The sequence below is a fragment of the Cadophora gregata genome (assembly GCF_030347475.1).
Source record: "Cadophora gregata isolate MNR1 chromosome Unknown scaffold_6, whole genome shotgun sequence".
Classification (NCBI taxonomy): Eukaryota; Fungi; Ascomycota; class Leotiomycetes; order Helotiales; family Ploettnerulaceae; genus Cadophora; species Cadophora gregata.
In genome coordinates, this window is record NW_026695929.1 from 2,506,778 (window position 1) to 2,527,316 (window position 20,539).

At 48.0% G+C, this 20,539-nt stretch overlaps 9 protein-coding genes across 10 annotated transcripts; 5 read left to right on the forward strand and 4 right to left on the reverse strand.

Annotated features, from left to right (window-relative positions):
• Positions 1–13: 13 nt before the first annotated feature.
• ONS95_012638 (uncharacterized protein) lies at positions 14–3,428 on the reverse strand. 2 transcript variants are annotated; one of them, XM_058506281.1, is made up of 4 exons: positions 1,770–3,428; positions 1,182–1,715; positions 718–1,136; positions 14–672 (listed from the first exon to the last, which is right to left on the reverse strand). In XM_058506281.1, the coding sequence occupies exons 1-4, from the start codon at positions 2,501–2,503 to the stop codon at positions 479–481; spliced, it is 1,881 nt and encodes a 626-aa protein (XP_058358808.1). In that variant the 5' UTR covers positions 2,504–3,428; the 3' UTR covers positions 14–478. The 2 variants fall into 2 exon arrangements, with proteins under 2 accessions (XP_058358808.1, XP_058358809.1); XM_058506282.1 differs by having other exon boundaries at positions 14–467; positions 519–1,136.
• Positions 3,429–3,580: 152 nt separating this feature from the next.
• On the forward strand, positions 3,581–5,165 carry PSF2 (DNA replication protein psf2). Its single transcript, XM_058506283.1, has 2 exons — positions 3,581–3,713; positions 3,835–5,165. Exons 1-2 carry the CDS (start codon positions 3,600–3,602, stop codon positions 4,441–4,443), a joined length of 723 nt encoding a protein of 240 aa, XP_058358810.1. The 5' UTR covers positions 3,581–3,599; the 3' UTR covers positions 4,444–5,165.
• A 2,277-nt stretch (positions 5,166–7,442) lies between these two features.
• Positions 7,443–8,208, forward strand: ONS95_012640 (uncharacterized protein; the record flags this gene model as incomplete). Its single annotated transcript, XM_058506284.1, has 4 exons — positions 7,443–7,621; positions 7,722–7,831; positions 7,889–8,005; positions 8,072–8,208. The coding sequence occupies 4 exons, from the start codon at positions 7,443–7,445 to the stop codon at positions 8,206–8,208; spliced, it is 543 nt and encodes a 180-aa protein (XP_058358811.1).
• A 704-nt stretch (positions 8,209–8,912) lies between these two features.
• Positions 8,913–11,467, forward strand: ONS95_012641 (uncharacterized protein). Its single transcript, XM_058506285.1, has 5 exons — positions 8,913–9,299; positions 9,353–10,623; positions 10,678–10,751; positions 10,817–10,995; positions 11,059–11,467. The coding sequence occupies exons 1-4, from the start codon at positions 9,142–9,144 to the stop codon at positions 10,931–10,933; spliced, it is 1,620 nt and encodes a 539-aa protein (XP_058358812.1). The 5' UTR covers positions 8,913–9,141; the 3' UTR covers positions 10,934–10,995; positions 11,059–11,467.
• A 176-nt stretch (positions 11,468–11,643) lies between these two features.
• On the forward strand, positions 11,644–12,477 carry ONS95_012642 (uncharacterized protein). The gene is made up of 2 exons (XM_058506286.1): positions 11,644–12,089; positions 12,165–12,477. The coding sequence occupies exons 1-2, from the start codon at positions 11,810–11,812 to the stop codon at positions 12,434–12,436; spliced, it is 552 nt and encodes a 183-aa protein (XP_058358813.1). The 5' UTR covers positions 11,644–11,809; the 3' UTR covers positions 12,437–12,477.
• Positions 11,644–14,621, reverse strand: ONS95_012643 (uncharacterized protein). Its single transcript, XM_058506287.1, has 4 exons — positions 13,843–14,621; positions 13,448–13,791; positions 13,257–13,369; positions 11,644–13,207 (listed from the first exon to the last, which is right to left on the reverse strand). Exons 1-4 carry the CDS (start codon positions 14,399–14,401, stop codon positions 12,565–12,567), a joined length of 1,659 nt encoding a protein of 552 aa, XP_058358814.1. The 5' UTR covers positions 14,402–14,621; the 3' UTR covers positions 11,644–12,564.
• A 1,291-nt stretch (positions 14,622–15,912) lies between these two features.
• ONS95_012644 (uncharacterized protein) lies at positions 15,913–18,137 on the forward strand (the record flags this gene model as incomplete). Its single annotated transcript, XM_058506288.1, has 2 exons — positions 15,913–16,981; positions 17,031–18,137. The coding sequence occupies 2 exons, from the start codon at positions 15,913–15,915 to the stop codon at positions 18,071–18,073; spliced, it is 2,112 nt and encodes a 703-aa protein (XP_058358815.1). The 3' UTR covers positions 18,074–18,137.
• A 386-nt stretch (positions 18,138–18,523) lies between these two features.
• Positions 18,524–19,306, reverse strand: ONS95_012645 (uncharacterized protein; the record flags this gene model as incomplete). Its single annotated transcript, XM_058506289.1, has 1 exon — positions 18,524–19,306. One exon carries the CDS (start codon positions 19,304–19,306, stop codon positions 18,524–18,526), a length of 783 nt encoding a protein of 260 aa, XP_058358816.1.
• Positions 19,307–19,466: 160 nt separating this feature from the next.
• On the reverse strand, positions 19,467–20,539 carry ONS95_012646 (uncharacterized protein; the record flags this gene model as incomplete). Its single annotated transcript, XM_058506290.1, has 1 exon — positions 19,467–20,539. The coding sequence occupies exon 1, from the start codon at positions 20,271–20,273 to the stop codon at positions 19,467–19,469; it is 807 nt and encodes a 268-aa protein (XP_058358817.1). The 5' UTR covers positions 20,274–20,539.

Genomic DNA, 20,539 nt, shown 5'->3' on the forward strand with positions numbered 1-20,539 from the left:
TCTATTCTATTTATTTTCATTCATTTTCTTCTGGTCTAATGATCTGATGAAATACATCCGCCCACTCACCCAGTCAGTCAGCAAACTACAGAATAAACCGCAAGCATACCACCCATTCAAGCATCAGACGGAGGAACAATCCACAACCACTTTCGTCCGCAACACTCTCACACACCATCAACACAAAGACCGGCCAGTGCTGACCAGCCCGCTATTTCAGGTTTCAACGAGACAAATATATATCGACCTGATTGAATCAAACAGTATACCGAAAAAACAACGCATCATCCCCCTTCTCCCTCTCATCCCACTTCATCTCATCCGTATACCCACCCGGCGCAATATTACGCTCAGCGCATAGAGCGTCGCGCCGGGCGTTCTCGCGACGGTAGTATAGTGTCATTGCTGTAGTGAGTGTGAAAGACATGGTGATCAGGGCGATGAGGAGGCAGTGGCCTGTGATGAATCTATCTTGCTGTTAACCCACTGATGCGGGGCAATTGAGGGAGGGAACCAACCTGGGCTTATCCTTGGATAGGTAAACAAAGCCAGAGATAGCACCACCAAGATTGCCGAAACCGACTTGCATTGCGATACCTACACCTCGCTTGAGAGTTCCGCCGATGTTGTTACTAGTCCATGCCGTGATGAGAGGTACCATTGTGTAGATTCCTTGATGGTCAGCACAGCATTCTGAAAAGGGGGTGTATAGCCTACCAGAAGCTGCCAAAAATGTTCCGGCATATTGAACATGAGGTTTTCCATTCGTGACCAACATGAGAAATCCAATAACAGACAGACCCTGAAAGCCTAGTAAAAAGACACCTCGTTGGCCTGCTTTGTCGGCAGCATAGTTGCCTGCAATGGTACAAAGACATGCCACGACGTAAGGTGGAACAGTCAATAACTGAGCCTCATTGTTCGCATAGCCTAGGTTGTTGATGATGGTTGGAAGGAACAATGCAACAGAGTATAGTGGTGTAAAGAGACCGATTGTGATAACCATATTTACCCAGATCTTCCAGTCTCTAAATGCTTGGACAACATACTTTAAACGGAAATCGTCGGAGAGGCCGCTGTCTTCGGATAGCCTTCGCTCGACCTCAATACGTTCGGGAGTAGTGAGAAAGGTGGCACTATCATGTGTCAATTGGCATCCACAGATAAGAAGAAGAACTTACGTCGCAGGGTAGTCTTTCACGGCCCAGTATGTAAAGCAACCGACAACCAGCGTCAAAAGCCCCTCAAGAATGAAGATCCAAGCCCATCCAGGTTTACCACCAACGCCATCCATCTCGGAGATCCCTCGAGCAAGCAGTCCTCCAAAAGCACCAGCAGCAGTAGCAGCAGAGAAGAACAAAGCAATTCGCAAGCCACACTCATCCCGTCTATACCACATAGTGATGAAGTAACTGATACCAGGGAATAGTCCACCTTCTGCGATACCAAGGAAGACTCTACAAGCCAAGAGACCCTGGAAGTTGTGTACCAACCCCATGCAAGTCATGACCAGCCCCCAGGCCAGAATGATAACCGTGAACCAGATGCTTGGCCGGAATCGCTTCATCATCATATTGCTTGGGATCTCGGCGGCGACATAGAAAGGAAAGAAGATAGCTAGGGCAATGTTGTAATCCAGACCCTTCATACCCAGGTCCTTCTCGAGGTGGACAAGGCGGGCATTTCCAACATTGCTGCGGTCGAGGAAGCAGAGACTGGGATCGTTAGCTGGGTCTAACACGTCGAGGGAATGGAGACGGTATGCTTACAGGTAGATGAGAGCCAGGAATGGGATAAGATGAAGATCCAACTTTCGAAGAAGCTTCTTCGTATCGGCCTCATTGAAAGGAGCAGCACTGACAGGTCGACTATCATTCGAGCTGGTAAGATCAGTGTTCTTCTCCCTGTACGTGGCAATAGGTAGATCGAGGTCAGGAAGTGTGTGATTCCCAGCCGTGGATGTCGAAGCTGACGCCATGTTTACGACTTTGGGTGGTGTTTTCTTGGGATCGGATTTGGACGAATCAAGGGACTTGGTGGAGTTCTCGTCGTCCCAGTTGCGCATGGTTTCAGGTTTCGCGGGGACGCAAAAGGTCTTTATGAGAAGGAAGGGACTAATCTCGGGGTGGAATCCTTGCCGCGTTGTGGTGCCTGACAAGTCATCAATAATTGGAGATACAGAGTTTGTGCTGTGGAAAGGTGAGGTGAGGCGCGGCGGCGATGATGTGAGGTCAGAAGCGAGAAGTGAGGGAGGATGGGGAAGGTTGGCGTTAACAAGGAAGGACAGAGCAATGTAGAACAGAACAGAACAGAACACAACGCGAGTACACAAGAAGGCAAGAAGCATCCAAGGAAAGCTTGTCTCGACCTTGGCTACACTCAATCCAGTCTTAGCATTTAGTTTCTTGCCGAGCCACTCACCTAATTGCACTTCAGTCTGTTCCCAGATTGCAAAGAAACAATACAAGCCAATATTCAGTAGGCGTTCAGTACTCAAAACCATTGAAACACTCACCTTTACCAATCGAGTGATCACTTGGTCACACAGACGGCATTGGACTCAACTCTCCACGCTTTTCAACTCAGCTATCCGACCCAGGCCATTCCGTTGGAACGCAAAGCTTCCGTTACACATAGATGCCCAATCCACCAACCATCCACCTCGTACATAGCCAAGTGGGGACCACAAGCTTCACCTGATCAACACAACGCTCATGTTGTGTATCCACGTGAATCTATCTTTGGCCATCAAGCTGGAACTCATCGATGTTACCAACATTGTCGATCAATCTATGCCGAACCGGATTCCCAGAGCCCGGTCAAATATAAGAATGCGAATACTATACGGGATTGGATTCATTGCCCCGGGCCACGCAGCGAAGCCAGATGATCTAGATGGTGTAACTCGACCCAACAGCGATTCGGCAGGTACCCGAGAATGGGTTGGCACGTTGCCACGGGAAGTAGCATCCAGCTCATCAAATACTCAACCTGGGGATCGAAGAAGGGAAAGATCAACCGGCCCGAGTCCCCAGAGTCGAGAAACAAAGTAAGGGATACAGAAATGAAGTTATACACTACATTAACCACGATGTTGATGTTGATGTTGCATCGCATCGGCGAATTGTAATATCTCACCGCCGTTTTGGCCTCCTTTTCTCCTACTCAGTGACACAAAGCGTCGATATGTCACAAGATCTCCTTTGGTATATCCACTTTCAGGTCGTCGACGTGGCGTGCGTCATGTTACGTCTTTCGAGTCCACACACAGAATCTACATCAGCTTCGAGATGTTGACGAATCCGAAACGGCTCTTGTTCGGTGCTGCAAGGGTCTATTGACGGGTACTTGAATATCAATATGAATAACTCGCGTTGCACTCAGCCAGAATCTGCGTGGATGTGCCTGGAAGTTGTCTCGAAAATAACATATTGGGATGATGGGAAGACAAGTCGGCGATGAGCACCAATGTTGTCGTCAGAGTGAGATTTCTCGCCTCAGGCTCATTTCCTGAAGCGAGGCATCAAGAAATCATCGCGTCTTCTCAGCGCGTCGTCCAACGACCACCAAAACACAAACCCACCAATTGACAACTCACAATGGCATTACCACTACAGCCCGGTCTAACACCAGCAGAGGTGGCATTCCTCTGTGAGATGGAAATGATCACAGTGGTACCTCGCCAGCGACTCGAAAGCCTCAATCTTCTCGCAGTAAGCTTTTACCCCGCCAACCCCTCCATTCACACTTCCACAATACCAACACAATTGCACACCACGATACCACCATTCTCTCCTCTTCTCGCCTCAAAACTACTAACAATACACAATCCAGGGCCCAACCCCCGCCCTCCGCCCACCCCACCGAGCCTCCATCCCCCTCTGGCTCGCCCTTCTCCTCAAACGCCAACGCCGAGCCAACATCCTCCCCCCACCATGGCTCCTCCCCTCCTCACTCGACCGCATCCTCTCCTACGAAACCGAGACATCCCCTCAAACATTCTCCCCCCCTCCACCCCACCCCTACCCCCTCTCCACCCGCCCCCTCCCAACAGACACCACCTCACCCCCTTTCCTCCCCTCCTCCACCGCCGACTCACCCCCCGACTACCTCCCCTACCACTGGCTCGAACTTGGCGAGATCCTCCTCGAAGCATGCTCGGACGATATCCCTGAGCCGGGACGTGTACGTACACTGTTACGAGACCTGCGGGAAGTCAGGATGGCGAAGATGAGGGCTAGTATTAAGGTGCTAGAGGGTGGTGGTGTGAGTTCTCTGAGGGGTGTGGGTGCTATGGAGGTTGCGGAGGGAAGGGGATTCATTGTTGGTGTTATGGATGGGTTGAGGAGGCTGGGGGCTAGTAGGGAGGTGGCGAGGAGGGAGAGGGATGAGTTGGGGGGTGATGGGGAGGGGAGTGAGGATGAGGAGATGGGGATGGAGTAGGTGGTTTTATTGTGGTGGTGTTGCATAGCGTGGGATATTGTGAGATGGAATGGGAGTTTATGGCGTTTGGGTGCATGACTGGGCTGCATGTGGGGGAAATACCATTTTGTTATGACGGAAACGCTACATCTAGAAGGCATAGAAATGGAATACGCTACCTATTTCTAAAGTCTCAGCAAAGCCCGACTCCAACCCTGCCTCACAGCACTCGAATTACCCCCTCTCTCAATCCACCTCACCATCTCACTTATCTCTTCCTCTTCCCCCTGCCCCTTCCTCTCCCCCTTCTCCCTCCACTCACCTCCACTCCTCGCCTCATACAAGTAAGTATTTGAAAAGGCGATCTCACAGCCTTTTCCATTCTCAAAACACAATCGTCGAACCACCAACAACTCCCTCCTAGGCAGCGCTTGTAGTAGATACTTCTCCAACACTGAGAAGTCTTGTTTGGTATTTACTGTAGTGCTTTTTTTTTTGGATGGTCTAGGTTGGAGTAGTGAGATGGGTGTGGAGGGCTGAGGGCTGAGGGCTGAGAGGTATATGTTGTGGCTGTGTTTGTTGTTGTCAATACAGAAATTGCTATCATTTTCCCTCTTACTCCTCGTTCTCTTCTTTTTGGCGCTCGTCAGTCTTCGGAGAGTTTCCCTTTCGGCTTCTTTAATTTGACGCGGTTCCTTGTATTTTAATACCTTAAAAGCGTTGTACATAGAGTATGAGATGAGAATAACATACAACATATTTAACATCACACGATCTACCAAAAGTCGTCACTTCTTGACTGCTTGCCAGTACCACTTTGGAAGGTTTGGAAGGGAATTTGAGATTGTACTTGGCTTGTTTATATATATACATATTATTCGCTTCACTTCACATTCCTCCATGCGAAGTCTTATTTACTCACTCTATCCACCAACTTCACTCATCCTACCCAGTCCCTTTACTCACCATCCATTTTCCCGGAAACTCAATGGTCGATCCGCTTCTCGCCCCTCCTTTCCGCCCCCGAATGGTCTTTGCTATTGGGTAAATCTTTTTGTGAATATGCGTATTGATTTCCATATTCCCTCACACAGACAGTCTCGCCGTTAAGTGAGTTGGGAGTATGGAGATAGATGGTGTGAGGTAGGTATAAAAGACACATCTTTGCACACGAAACCTCGTTGTCAATTATGAAGGAGCCGAGTACAAGAACTCAGATTGCGTGAGAACTGAGTACTTGGGTGTTCATGCTCTGCGGTGCTTGCATGGAGTTGCTTTGGAGCGGGAGGGAACCCATGAACAGGGAAACACTTGGATCTTCTGAGGTTGTGTCTATTTTTGGCATGATACATGCTTTGATTTTTGATTGCTCTTCACCACTGTCAAATCTACTGTTAGTGTCAAAATCTACATCTGTTCATCAACAACAGCATTGGCTATAATGCAGCAATAACACTGCTGACTTATCCACGGCTTGACCAAGCAACCAACCCATATGTCATGTCCACACACACAAGGTCTAAGGAGCAATCGAACATACAAAAGAGTACAGGAAGGACAGAAACCGTCAAGAATGAAGGTTTTCAACATGGCACATCCACACATCGAAGATCTTGACTTGGGTTTGGTCGATTAAATCACTCCTCAACTGTCAGGAACAAAGTGTGTATTTATATCCAAAGGTTTGAGACTTGAACAACAGCCTGAAATTGACTTGTGCGCAGTTGTTGGATCTTGAGATGCTAGATATAAAAGAAATTGATATTGAACTGTCTTAAACTACCAACCAGCGCTGAATTATGAAACTGGACAACGAGATTAAGATTGTGAAGTTTAATGATGAAAACTCAACAGTTGTTGGACCAGAGACTATTGCAAACCTGGAAAGTTGTTAAGTGATAATACTGTAATCGTATGGAGCCCGAGGTAGTGATGAATAGCGTGTGTTATCTCGACACGACAATGAGGCTGCTGTCATAATTTGTATTGTTCCCCAATTTGAAGCGAGGATATCCATCACGCTTGTTGTGTCATGATATTAAACTGACTTCTCTTCCATATATTTGAGAGACAACGTGGCAGTTACATCTCCTACTTTCTTCAAATGAAGAAAAGGTTTGACGAATATTTCAATAGGCAATACATTTCTGCAGCTCTACTCACCAAATCGTAGGCTGTTGTTATAGAGGTGTCATTCCCGCAAAGCTGCTCTCTTCTTCGATCCAATTATGGTGTCCATTTCTATATGTTTGCTCTTTAGTGGTAATCGGAATGGAAGTAGTAGGTTTTGATTGGTACCTAAACATAATTCACTGAGCCTTCACTGTCGAAATCATCTACCTTCTCCTACCCAAAACCCCCCTCCTTCAATTCCCTCGGCCCCTTCCCTTAACATTTCGACCTATAGTTCAAAGTCCCGTAATTCATAGTAACGTCTACTTAACCCTAATTTCCTCATCATGATGCGGGGTTGCGGCTCGTAGAGTACCGGATTTTTGTTAAATGCTAGTAGCCAATCACAACAGCACCACGTTCTCGAGTCGTATGAAAAGATGTTCTAAACATCTTACAAAGTGCTTACGAAGATAGCACTCACGTTAAGGCATCGGCAGTCAAGATTTGCCGGAAGCTTCAACAATCACCCGACCTCGCTTAACCCCTGGCAATCAAAACAGGCTACACCGATCATTAATTTCCGCATAATCAATGTCCAAAGCCCTAATACTTTTCCCTATTGATTCATCAAACGAAGTTTATCCACTACCTAGTACGGCATTCGCACGTCGCAATGAGTATATCGTGGTTGTGCGGGGAAGGAGGTTTTCCATGTGGAGATGAATTTATCCTCGTGCCTGACTTGGTACCGCGAATTAGCCAAGGATGACATATCGACAAGATAGATATGCATCCGAGGGGTTTCTCGGCATATAAACACCTGTAACGCTACATGATTTTTAAGAGCTCAGCTGAACTCATTTCTCAAGACTATTTCGCAGGCCTGCAATTTTATATTCGTTATTATGATGTGGACTTCTTCAATTCTTGTTGTGGTACTTGTGGCACTTGTGGCTACAGGTTTGGCGCAAGTCAACACAACTCTGCCAGTTGGATATCGCAAGGTGTATCTCACTTCTTTGCAAGATAAGAAGTTTGTCATTGTGCCGAAGACTCCAGTCAAGATCGGGACGACACTTGTCGTGTGCGTTAAATTCCATTTCTCATGTTGTATCGAGAACGCCTTGGGAGGGTCTGTTTTGAGATCCAATAACAATCAAACTGATCACTATGCGTGTTAATAGACAGACCTTGAACAACAAGCCTGAGCAACAGTGGTACGTCAAAGATGGGAACGTGACGGGAAAGATTCAACTCGCGGATACTACGTTCTGCATGGATGCAGGTGCCCAGTGTAAGATGCAACCAGTCCCTCACTGTATCTGTCATGATGGTTTCTAACATCCACTAGCGAACTGGAAGGACATGGGTGCCGTTTCACTTCAAACATGCTCAGAGACTGCGGTAGCGCAACAATGGGTAGTCATGACTGATGGAAGAATTGCCCTACAACCTTCACCAAAACCTCGTCAGTATACCTTTCGCCGCGATTCAAGCAGTCCTCGAGGAAGCAAGGATGCTGACAGAAATTTAGAACAATGTCTCGATCTTCAATATCTTCGCGCAACACCGAACAACCCTGTAGGCCTGTATACTTGTGCTGGGTTGGGCAACACTGGAGCTGCGGATAAGGGAATCAATTGGCCACTTCTCAACGCCACTGCTACCTAAGATTCAGCGGTGGGTGGCAAATTGGTAGTGCTGCAGCAATGTATGTAGGAACTTTTGAGAGTCTTGTATATACTTCATTTAAGGTATCTGATATCCAAACATGATCTGCGGAAAGTCAAAGTCAGAACGTATATTGTTGAGCCGTACTCTTTCTCTCGTTGTAGCATCGCTTCTGTGCGAAAGCCTCGTCGCCCAGCGTCCTGCACCTGCCAGCCTTGTAAAGTTATTCTGTTGTCTTTTGGCCTGTAATTCCCCTGTACACTACATATGAGTGTATAATACCAGATTTCCAGAAACGATCTCTTCAGATAAACTCTACCATTGTGAATTTTCCTAGACATGTGCTGCTTATTCCAGCCCCAGCCTGGAGATCGCTCGCTTGTGATCAAAATACAGGGCAAGGTTGTCCAAGCCGGCATCATCTGCATATCCAAAGATGGAGTAAAACAAGTTTTTACCTGGGATTTGCGATTTATTCAACTGAGAATTCAAAGCATTGTGATTCTACGAAATCCAAAGTAATGTTAACAAAATATAGAATGTCTTCAGAGCCTCTGACGATCTTCACTAATGCTCGCTTATGTCGCCACCTGCACCGAGCAAGCTACATAGATTCTGCCGAGCCAAGTGTAAGGTTATTTTTGGGACTTGATAAGTCATGGAACTGTAGCTGATATACTGATTGCAAAAGATTTTCATGACTTCACAGAGATCTACTTGTGCATTTGCCACTATCCAAATGGTGCAAGGAAATCAAAGACTGGCCAGCGAATACCCAAGCAGTACTGTAATCGGCACGCATGCCCCGCCCGAGAATTGCCCGTCTTCCGGCATCTATTCCGTAACCCCACTCTACGATTTCCTCACCGATAACAATACATCATTTTTTATTTTCTGGGCGTTTTTAACTTCTTTTTCTTTCTTCAGCTCGCCATGACTGTATTTGATCCAAATGCCACAAAGGCAGATGAAACAACCCCTCTCATATCACAAACGCCCCCAGAACCTGTCAAGTATGGTAAATCTGTGTTATATCGAGCCTTACTGTGTGGCTTCGTCGTATCGCTGTCGTTTGGCGTGACGCAGGTTCCGTATGTTTGCCCAGACCATCCGTGTAGATACACGTGCTCACTTTCAATTACAGGCTTCTCTTTGTCTTTCGTCTGATGACATGCCAGGCATATTATACGAATCATCCAGAGCCATCTCACGGCGATCGTTGTGATAACCACGCCATTGAAGCCGGCACGGCTCGAGCCTACAGTTTACTCGGAGCCTCAACTACTTTCTTCGGAGTTGCAAACTTGTTCGTGACAGGATGGGCAATCAAGAAACTGGGCGTGAGAGCCGCTCTTCTGAATTCGGTTTTCTGGCCAGCCGTTCGTCTCGCTGTCCAGAATCTTGGTGTGGTCACTGGAGGTGCAGCGGGAATTATGATCATCCAAGCATCACAAATAATCTGCATCATCGGAGGACCAGCTGGATATCTCCTCGCTCTCAACTCCTATGTTGCCGAAATTCTTGAGGCCAGCGAACGCACCGGAGCTCTGGGGAAGCTTCAAGGTTGCTCGTTCCTTGGCACAGCACTTGCCTACCTCCTCGGTGGGATAATCAGCGACACATTCGGTATCCTAGCTCCATTCCAAGTAACACTAGCTCTATTTACTCTATCATCTATGTACGTGGTCGTGGCTCTTCCGTGGATCCCACCCAGCAAGACCGTCACGGCAGCACCAACGACTAAACTCACCAAATTCTTCGGGCCGTTGAAGATCTTCACGCCTCAAACCTGGGTACTGGAAAATGGTCAGATCAAGAAACAGTACGAAACGATTCTGCTAGGTATCGGGGTATTTCTCGGCGTTCTCGCAACTGGTTTCATCCCTGTGCTTCTTCAAATGTATGCGACCGATGTATACGGTTTCGGCACAACGGAGAACGGTTACTTGATCTCCTTGAACTCCTTCATCCGCGGTATATTCCTCACCTCTGTATTTCCACACATTATATCCTACGGAAGAGCGCGATACTCAAATCCAAGACATGTCAAAAATTGCGAAACCTCCTCAATCAAAGATCCTGATCTCCCGACCGAGCCGAACGACTTAGCAGGGGAAGTCAGAGACCATGACGAAGAGCCGATGGCCAATCCACATTTGGAGCATGAGAACGAAACGTTTGATTTCGATTTACAGTATAGTCGCTACAGTTTGCTTGCTGACTGCATTTTGACTGGTTGTGCGACGTTTGTTACTCAGGGGTGGCAGCTATATGTGGTGGCAATTTTACTGCCGTTCGCCTCTGGAACGGGATCTAGTGCCAAGGGGACGATTATCCAGATGTGTTCGCCGTCGGAGAGAACGGATGCTCTGAGTGCTATCACACTTGTTGAGATGGTGGCGAGATTAACGACCAGTGAGTTTCTTGCCTTTCCGACTGTGACAATGAGTGGTGACTGATGTCCTTCAGCTTCCGTTTTCGGATTGGTATTCGCTGCTTTTGCTGAAGCTGGGAAGATAAATCTCGTGTTCACGTGCAATGCTGTAAGTAGCTACCTTGTGTCTCCAATACCAACATGAACTCCTCGTCTGTTGCTAATTCCTGGCAGGCTGTGGCATTTGTTGGGTACATCGTCCTGCTTTTTGCGTACTTTCCTCCCGATGGAAGCCAGCGTCTTGGCGAACACGTCGAAGAAGCTGAAGAAGAAAGTCCGCTTATGGAATAGATAAATGAGCATTTAAATGTTGAGGAGATATCGCAAATTTGCTTTATTAGAATCAGACAGAGGTGGGTTTATAGACGAAATAATTGTTGGAGGGAAGCTAGAACCATCACTGACAATACATCTAGGTTCAATGAGAAAGTAATGCATTTGGAGAAGGCGTTGGGAATCATAGAAAGGGCAAGCTGGCCAGCTTTGGTATAGAAGATGGTTTATGGCGTTCGGAGAAACCCAGATGGGATCGTAAAGGGCAGGGATATATCCTAGAACATATCACAAAACATTTAATAGCCAAAGCACCCGAATGATCTGTCCAGTGCCTCCACTTTAGGTTGCACACGACTTTGATTTAGGCTTTGCTCTGCCACCCAGCGCTTTGACTACTCGCTAAGTCATTGAGGCGAGTAAACAACTCAAAAGATACATGGCTGTATTGGAATTATGCACAATTCACACTCAGGCGCTGATTAATGTATTTCAAAAACTTACTATTGATAGGAAGTCGTGAAATACTGAATGCTGGCGTTCCTGCCGAACATATGACTTTGACTCGTCACTCCCATTCTCATTTACCCGGTGTATATCCAAAGTCTGAAATTTATGAGCTGCTGGATGAGCGCTTTGGTCCCGAGCTTACTTGTGAATTTAACACGAAAATTTGATCTTCTACCTAGGTGCTCCGCACTTAGGTAAGTGTTGATTTAGATGATACTCACGTGATGTGCATCCGGGCCTGCCATCGACGTCATCACGAAATACCTACTTCGCCTAGCCTCCAAAATCTCAATTCCATTGCAATTTTCTTCCTCTAGACATACTAATCTCTCCTAATCATTCTCAATCTCAACCCTTCCAAGTCATTCCAAGTCACCCATCAAAATGTCCTTCCAATCCTTCGCCATCTCCCGCAAGAATGCGAGCAAGGAAATGGCCCAGCTAGCAGAAGATCACATGAAGCACGACCTCCAGCAATCCGACCGCGATGCCCTCAACAGCGCCGCCCAAAAATTCGGAACTTTCACCACAGTTGGCTCACTGGTCGGTCTCAGTCTTGGTGCGTTTTTGGCTTTTAGAGTGAGGAGTGCGAGAGCAGGATATTTCAAGGCTTTCAGAGCGATGGAGAAGCCGACTCATGTTCAGTTTGCGGGTGGAAGGACGGGTTAGTGATCTCCAATTTCCTTTCATTTATCATTGTGTTGTAAATTCGGAGGACAATCGTTTTAATGAGAAATAGAACCTATCCCAGATATCACACCGCTGTTAAAACCAACCACCCTTGGTGACTTCGCAGCGTACATGCTTTTCTCGGCCGGGGGCCTGTTTATTGGTGGGGAGCTTGGATTGCTTAGTGGATCGTATGCGGCTAAGAGGTCGATTACGAGTGACCCGGAGAGTAAGGCGAGGATTGAGAAGGCGTTTAGACTGTTCAAGGCGGATGTGCTGAAGCGGGAGATTTCGAGGTTGGAGGGTGATAGTTCGAGTAATGTGGACTTGTTTCTAGAGTAGGACTTAGGCAGTTGAGCGAGCTGAAGTGGACATGTTAAAGGGCTTGGCCAATGTATGAATATGGGTGTGGATTTCAACGTGAAATTCTCATACTGTCCCCGGGTATTCTCCCTCAAGCGAACTGATTATCAAATTCCGGTTCTACGCGGAGTAAAAATAACATCCACATCTGGCACAGTCGCCATAAAACAATCCCTCGTCCCCCTCATAAACTTCTCGATATCAAACCCCCTCGCCACATCTTCTTTCAAACACAAATCAAACTCCCCAACCGTCCTTGCAACCACATCCCTCAACTCCATCATCGCCAGATTTTTACCCGGACAATTCGTCATTCCCGTCGAAAACGGAACAAACGCCTGTCTATTTACCACCAATTCTGGTTTCGTCGTCCATCGCTCGGGAATGAATTCCGTTGGGCGTGAGAAATTCCTCGGGTCGCGGTGAAGAGTGTATGTTGGCATGGAGAGGATCGTGTCGACAGGGATGAAGGTGCTATTTTCGATGGAGTGGGATTTAGGGTTTAGTGGGGAGGATGAGATGAGGAGGGGCGTGTTGAGATTGGTGCGTTGGGAGGCGAAGAGGGTAGGTGGGTAGAGGCGGAGCGTTTCGTTGATGATTGAGTCGAGGACGTGGTAGCTTGTGGAGCAGGAGAACGTGGGTGGGGTGGATGAGAGTTTGGGGTCTATTTCTTGTCGAATTTGGGAGACTATATTTGGCGAAGAAGCAAGGAGTGTAAATAGCGTTGTTAGAGCTGTGGCTGTGGTATCACTGCGGGATGTCAGAGTACAAGACCTGTGAGGAAGTGAGGGGGACTGACCTGCCTGCCGCCACTATTACACGGGATTCTGCAAATAGAAGATTGTTGCCTTTCTTTGTGTCTGGTGTATTGGCGATCAGATATCCCATCAGATCAGGCTTTTCTGTTCCTCTCTGTTTGATCCATGATCAGCGTTCATGGCCTCAATATTCGACCGAGGTAAATCCGCCGAGATATGAGGATAGACATACCTGCTTTCTCTCTTTCAGCATTTTCTCACTCCAATCATTCCAGCCTTTCATGGGACCAGGCAAGAAAGCGAAGGTGGTCAGAAGTGTCATGATCCATGGTACGTGGTAAAGTAGCCCCAATGCAAATGTCGCCTCCTTGATACCCGCCATCACTGACTTCGCAGTCTCGCTCTGGTTGCCACTGATGAAGCCTCCTGCCTGACCAAATGCCAATTGCGTGGCAACATCATAGCTATAGTGCAACGCTAAACTGTTGACATTGAGAGGTGTGCCTATGCTGTATCGTATGCTTGTCAGCAATGTGCTGGTGAAGCCCTCGATCTGAGGGGCGTATGTCGAGACCACTACAATCCAATCAACTCAGAGCCTTTCAAATATAATCTTGTGGCACGTACAAGTCCTCAGGCTCGAATCCCAAATTTTCCTCCGTTGCGTATGAAATTCCCTGTCTCTCGTCGTGTTCACGCTTTCCTCCATGGAGTCATACACTGGACCTTTTCCAGGCTTGGCTCCATATCCTAAAATGTAACTCATCGCAGCCGGATCTGCGACTGACAATTCACGTGGTCCGGTTCGCACGTAGTCTCCATACTCGGAGTGCAGTGACTGGACAACCCGATGCCATTTCAGACCACTTTCAGCGGTGAGGGCCAGTGAGTGAAGCTGTGTTAGCTTGGCGAGAGGTCGTCCGGGAAAGTGACGAAGAGGATGGAAATATAGACGATAAAGAGCAATAGATGCAAACATAAATATGGTAAAAGTCGCCGTCAGTAAGAATGAGAGGAGCGGTGTAGTGGAGAGAGTATGCCGCAACGCAAACGGCGCAAGATTGAACACGACAAATGAAAGTAAAGGATGTGTATCAATCTCGAAGCGCTTGAAGAACAACAGATGTACGATGACGCCCAGCGCCGCTGCCGTCGCGAAGAGAGTCTGCATCGCTGGTTCCTCCATTGCGATCGATGCGCTTTGACATCAAGATGCGGGATGTATGTCGTGAGTGGAAGGGACAACGCCCTTTTTGCTGCGACGGCCGAGCATGCGGGGTCTCGAATCTTATCGAGTAATAAGGCTAGAGCAAACTATTCGTGGTCATGCAGGAAAGTCTTAATTGTACCGATGTCCTATTTGATAGGCCTGCATTGACTGGGGAGGGTCGCTCCGCAACGTGAACTGTGCTGGGCATACGAAGCGAGGTGGAGTGATTGGGTGGGATGTGCTTTTTGTATGCAGGCAGTTGATATGCATGGGTCTCGACCCATGCCCGTCAATTGACGGAACGAAAATGATTGAGAAGCAGTCAAGCCTATTGGATTATTTCAAAAGTACAAGATATGTGCGATATCCAAAGTGCTGGTAGCGATCTCGTGTTGGGGGCTTTGAAACGTGAAAGGCGACATCAGAATTGTTCTCGCTCAATCGACACAATGATTCTCAGACGTTCTCTACCTCGTAATACCATTTGGTCCGTGTCTCATTGCTGGTATGATTCGCAAATATTAAAATTATGAATTGCTTTCCACGACTTGCTCAATCTGAAACGACGCCATTTTAAGAGGACGTAGAAAGCTGTTGGATTTACCGCCACAACGCTCATTTCTCATTTTGCGGCAACAGGAGACTTGGAGTACTAATCACTCTCTCCTGTAGTACCGTCGACATTCAGATGCGTTGAATACCAACTAAGACATTTCATGTCGAAAAGTCTCAACTCTCAATGAAGACTTCGTCACATGATGTTACAGCTTGCGCCTGCTCAACGATTTTTGTTGCATGTCGCATTTTGCGACTTCTTGTTAAGCGAGTGTCCCATCGCGTCGAGAGAAAGGTCAACAAACCGAGACCCCGAGCTCGTGGGCAACACACTTCTATTTTGCCTTCGTTTTACATGATTTCTGGAGACCTTGAGATGAAATAATAACAACAGCCTTTAGAGTGGTCCATTGCTTCCATGATTCTGCTCAAGTCTTCATTGCTAGTTGGTGAAAACAGCATCTTGCCCACCAGCTATTTGTTTACTTTCTCGCTGTGCAGGCTTCGATACATTATCGAGTACAGCCATATGGTGCACAGAACGGATATCCGTGGAAGTCATGCCAAGGCACACTACATCAGACCGGAGTTTCAACCTGTTCCTTCCAGTTATGGGGACCGTGTTCATTCAAGCTGTATTGCGCTGGCGGAAGGAGCTATCCATAGGCGAGGTTCTTTTGAATCTCGACAGACCCAAGCAACTCCTCAACAGCATCACTTATACACTCGTTCGGCATTTTATTACATTCGTTACCGCTATCCTACAGCCTCTAACATTCGCTTCCAAAGACGTCTAACAAATCTTCCACCCAGGCCCTACGTGTGACTACAAACTACCTCGTGGACATCTTCGCACGAGTCCTCAGGCAGCAAATTGTGACAACTCACCGCTCACAAAAGCACCAAACTATAATCAACCCATCGGCATTATAATGGAGCAGCCATCAAGATCACCCGACAAACAAAAGGATGTGTGCAATGTGACGCCATCCGTAGTCTCTTCATCCGTCGGCGCCACCCGCTGGGATCTCACCTCGATGCCGTCGATGTTGACTTCAAGAACACAGCATGAACTGAATCGGGAAGTAACGAACCCGCTCAATTCACGGACAATCAAAAGAGACGAATCGTCCATGCAAGGTAAAGTATGGGAGGATCCGCCCCCATCGCATCAGCAAGTAGCACAGGGACCAATCGTTGCCGTTTCATCTCTAGACGCCTCATGCTGTAAGGCTACCTCGATGATGTCGACTTCGACAATGAGGCAGCGGGAAAGGCTTCGGCAAGAATTGAATAAATCCAGAGAACGTAATACCAGTCAGCTAGAGTCATCCATGCAAGGTAAACCGTCTGAAGAACAGACCAGATCGCGTCAACCAGTTGTACAGGGGCCAATCGTTGCAGCGTCAACACAAGATGCCTCACGCTGTAAAGTCCGCTCAATGATGGTGGATTCAGGTATAAGCCAGCCGCAGAACAGAACAAGGACACTAACAAACCCATTCGAGCCATCCGACATCAATGAAAATACACTTTTCATTCAGGACAGGCTCGGTGGTGTTTCGCACCCGTCGTATTGGTTACGACCCTATTCGCCAATCGTTTCGACACAGGCTCCTTACCAGGCTGTTGCAAATCATGGAATCACTTCAGAGCAAAATGAGACTATGGCATCACGTCCGCGAGAAAGGATGAATGAGGAAGCCAGAAATCAACCATCGTCTGTGTCTGCGAGCCAAGATACACCAACGTCAACAAGTCACGAAAGAATACCAGCACAACATGTACGGAAAGCATCACAGAAAAGAAGCAAAAGATTGGCGGTATTGGCCGGTAAGGATACACTCAGAGGGGAAGATAACACGGCCATGCCCCAATTACTCAAATGCTTCGTTCGAAGTGACCTGGAAAGGCAGGTAGCGGAATCATGTAAGATTCGGGATTCGAGGAAGCTTGTTTCTTATAGCTGGATACCTGAAAGTATGGCGACAGAGGTTTCAGGTAAAGGTGATTGCTGCTCATTAACTAGGTAGATCTAACCTCACTTCAGGCATCTCACCAACAATAAAATACCCCGGTTTCACGTTGGAGCAGCATAAGAGACCGACAAAGAGGTATCTTGGATCTGACACTGCCACAGAGGAACGACGGCGCTCTATGTTGCCAATGTTTTCAGCCCTTGAGCCATCGAATATAGAGGTTGTAAGGCCACTATTCGACATTGATTTGATCGCCGATGCGAAGGCCCTTGAAAACTTGTTGGACGTCATATATCGCGCTACAGATATGGCGAAAACTTGGCGAATACAAGTCGAGCTCATTCACAATACACTTATTCTGGGTAACTATTGGAGCATAGACGAAGAACATCCCAGTCATCTAGCAGCAGAGCTGACGCGAAGTTTTGCCCAAGATTATCAATGCAACCAAATATCCTGGAAGGTGGTGAATTATAGGATCGAGTCGATGAAGTGGTTAGTCAGGAGTAGTGCAGAACAATGGTTTGGAAAAGCTCCGCGGCGAAGCAAGTCAAGCGCCGTAGCAGAGGAAGATGCAATTGCTCCCGAAGCTACTTTCGAGGACGAGCCAATTACGAGACACAATCGACAAGACCAAGAGGTACATCCAGGAGTATTCTTTGCGGTATTAAAACCAAAACCGGTAAAGCCACACTGCGGTTCTCCAGCACCATTCACTTCGCAACGACTGCCGAGAAGACTCAAGCAGATGGCATGGATCCAGCGAATGCCATTGATCATCTCCCCCAAGGTAGCAGAGAATCGAGTTATGAGATATTGGGGCTTGACTGTGAACCTCAGAAAGTTCGAGTCCTGTAACCGAGAGTACATCCAGCGTTTGGTTCACCTGATCAAGACGCTGCGAGATGTCATGGAAGAGAAAGCTAATTCGGGACTCTGCCCGAATAAAAAGGCTACGCTTGTGTGGGATAAGGCGAAAGGCAATTTTCTGAAACTGTATAGAGCGGATGGGAATGACATGGGAATCACGGATGCTGTGAAGAGCAGGTTCTGGGATCATGAGGCGGCGGAGTTGTTGTTTCCAGGGTCACGTGAGGAGAGTGTAGATGGGTGACGGTAGATGATGTGGATAGCGTTTGGTTCGTGTAGCGAGTTGAACAGCGAATAAAGCGTAATCATTGGATACGGAACTGGCAGATTCTGTTCATGGATTGGTACGTTTCCGTGATTTTGTTGCACAGGCTTCTCTGACGAAGCTTTATGCAGCTCGGTCTGTCTTGTCCAAGAGGAAGAGATTTCATAACAAAGGAGATCTGTGGAATTTGGATCGAGGACTCAGATTTAATCTAGCTCGACATCTTACGAAGCCCAGTGAAAGGCCTATCCTCTCTCAAAACTCCTATCTAAATCCTCTCACCAACTCCACGCTTCCGCTTCATTAGTTCCACGTACGATAAACAAAAAAAATCCACAAGGCAACCTTCCATCCCCCTCCCCTCCTCCCTCCTTTTTCCTTCCCACGATCTCCCCACCTCACCTCACCTCACCTCCCTTTCTCCTCCCCTCACCCCGGAATAAACGCCCTATCCGTGAATTTCCCTCCCAAATGCCCCAGGATTCTCACCCCCGTCCCACTCCTAATCCTCTCCATCGCCTCCTCGGCCCACGCCGTCTCCCTCCCACACATCGGGTCTGCACTCAGCGTCTCAATCGCTACTTTTAAGGGGAATACTGCGCTGGCGGGAGCCATGGGCCCGGTGAGCTGGATGTAGGGGAGGGATTGGCAGATGGATTTTGCGGGGTGGGTGGGGTCTATGCAGGTGAGGGAGGGGAGAGGTGGGAGGGTGCTGAGGTTGGGGTGGGGGTTGAGGTTGGAAGAAGAGGTGGAGGTGGAACTGGGTGTAGAAGTGGAAGTAGATGGGGGAGATGTGCCGCTGCCGGGACATGCGGAAGGGAGAGCGTCGAGTTGGGCTTTGAACACTGCGAGGAGGCTGTATAGGACTTTCAGACCGGACCAGAGAATGCAGGTTGTGGCCCAGTATACCATACATGTATGCGCCACAGTCATACTCGGAAACCGAAACTCCACAGGGAAGATATTCTCCCTCTCATTAGCTTCGGGTTTCATCTCGACATCAAATGGGGCGGATGACAGATTCGGCCAAAATAATGGTCCTGCAGTGGTCTTTTCAAAACGTTGGTAGCATGCTCGGAGCATGACGTCTAGTTTCCAGCCGCGGTCGATGATGCCTAGGATTGCGACGAGCATGATGTCGGGTCGGGCTTGGAGGTCGGGGTTGCCGATGGTTTGGTAGGCGGTTTCGATTACGCTGGCTGCTTGGGCCATTAGATCGAGGAGTTGTTGGGAGATGTGCTTTTGGTGGCCTTTCCAGGGGAGGCTTTGCCATTCTGGTTGTGAGAGGAAGGTTGAGCGGCGCTCTGCTATTGCTTGTTGGATCTGGGGACTTGGTTAGATTTGCTCATTGGCTTTCTTTGCTTCTCTTCTCTCATTTCTGTTTTTCGGCGATTGAATTAGGGTTAAGTGAGATCGAGAGCTTACTTACCTCAATCTGCCGAAACGTCAAGAACAACCGATGCGCCATCTCAGATCTATACATCTTCGGCCCCCTCAACTGGAATAATCTCGCACACCCCTTCAGATGCCCCACCCACCCCTTGATACTCTGATCCGGACACTCAGCCACCTCATATATAAGCAAACACATACAAGCCGCCACCGTCTCATCCCTATACATCAACTTCTCATCCCATAACGCTCTCTGCAATTCCCAGAGACCCTGGACATAGAATTTCAAGCTCTCTTTCACTAAAGCTTGGTCGTTGTGCGTGCGGCCTAGTTTCGCGGTGCAGACTGCTAGGATGGAGGCTTCGAGTGCGGTGGTGTAGGTTGGGTGGGAGGGGAGGAGGGCGAGCCATGATCCGGCGCGGGGTTCGGATGGGCTTTGGGGGTAGTTTGTCAGGAATTCGCTGAGGATTTGGGAGCGGTAGACGGCGCGGGTATGAGGGGAGGAGATGTGCCAGAGGGATTTGTAGGCTTCTTTTGTGCTGATGGTGCGTTCCAGTGTTGTGACGTCGGGGTTGATCTTGGCTGGTATGTCAAGGATTGACTTGTCTGATTCTTCACTGGATGAGGTTGGTGTTGATGATGCGGTTTGAGTTTTTGGTGTGTAGGGCTTGCTTCGCTTGTCGATGATGAAAATGGGTGCGTCTTGGTAGCCTTCGCATACTCTGCTTGACTTTATACATGTCTTGCATGCGGGGCGTTCGAGGCTACACTGAAAGGAAAATCTCATCAGCTCAGAGTCTCCTTTACTTTACCCATCTGAATTCAACTCACGGCAACCCTCCGTCTCTTGCACGTCTTGCAGGTCTTCGACCTTCCAGTGACGCCCACCATTTCTAGGCGCCGATTGTAACTAACCGCAGGATCACAGATATGGGGCCAAAACAACGGTATTCGAGTTATTGACGAATAAAGACCAGTAAGCTTATATACAGAAGAAAATTCTTGAAGTTGACTGACGTCTGGAGGGGCAGAGCTCCAACTAAAGAAAAATGT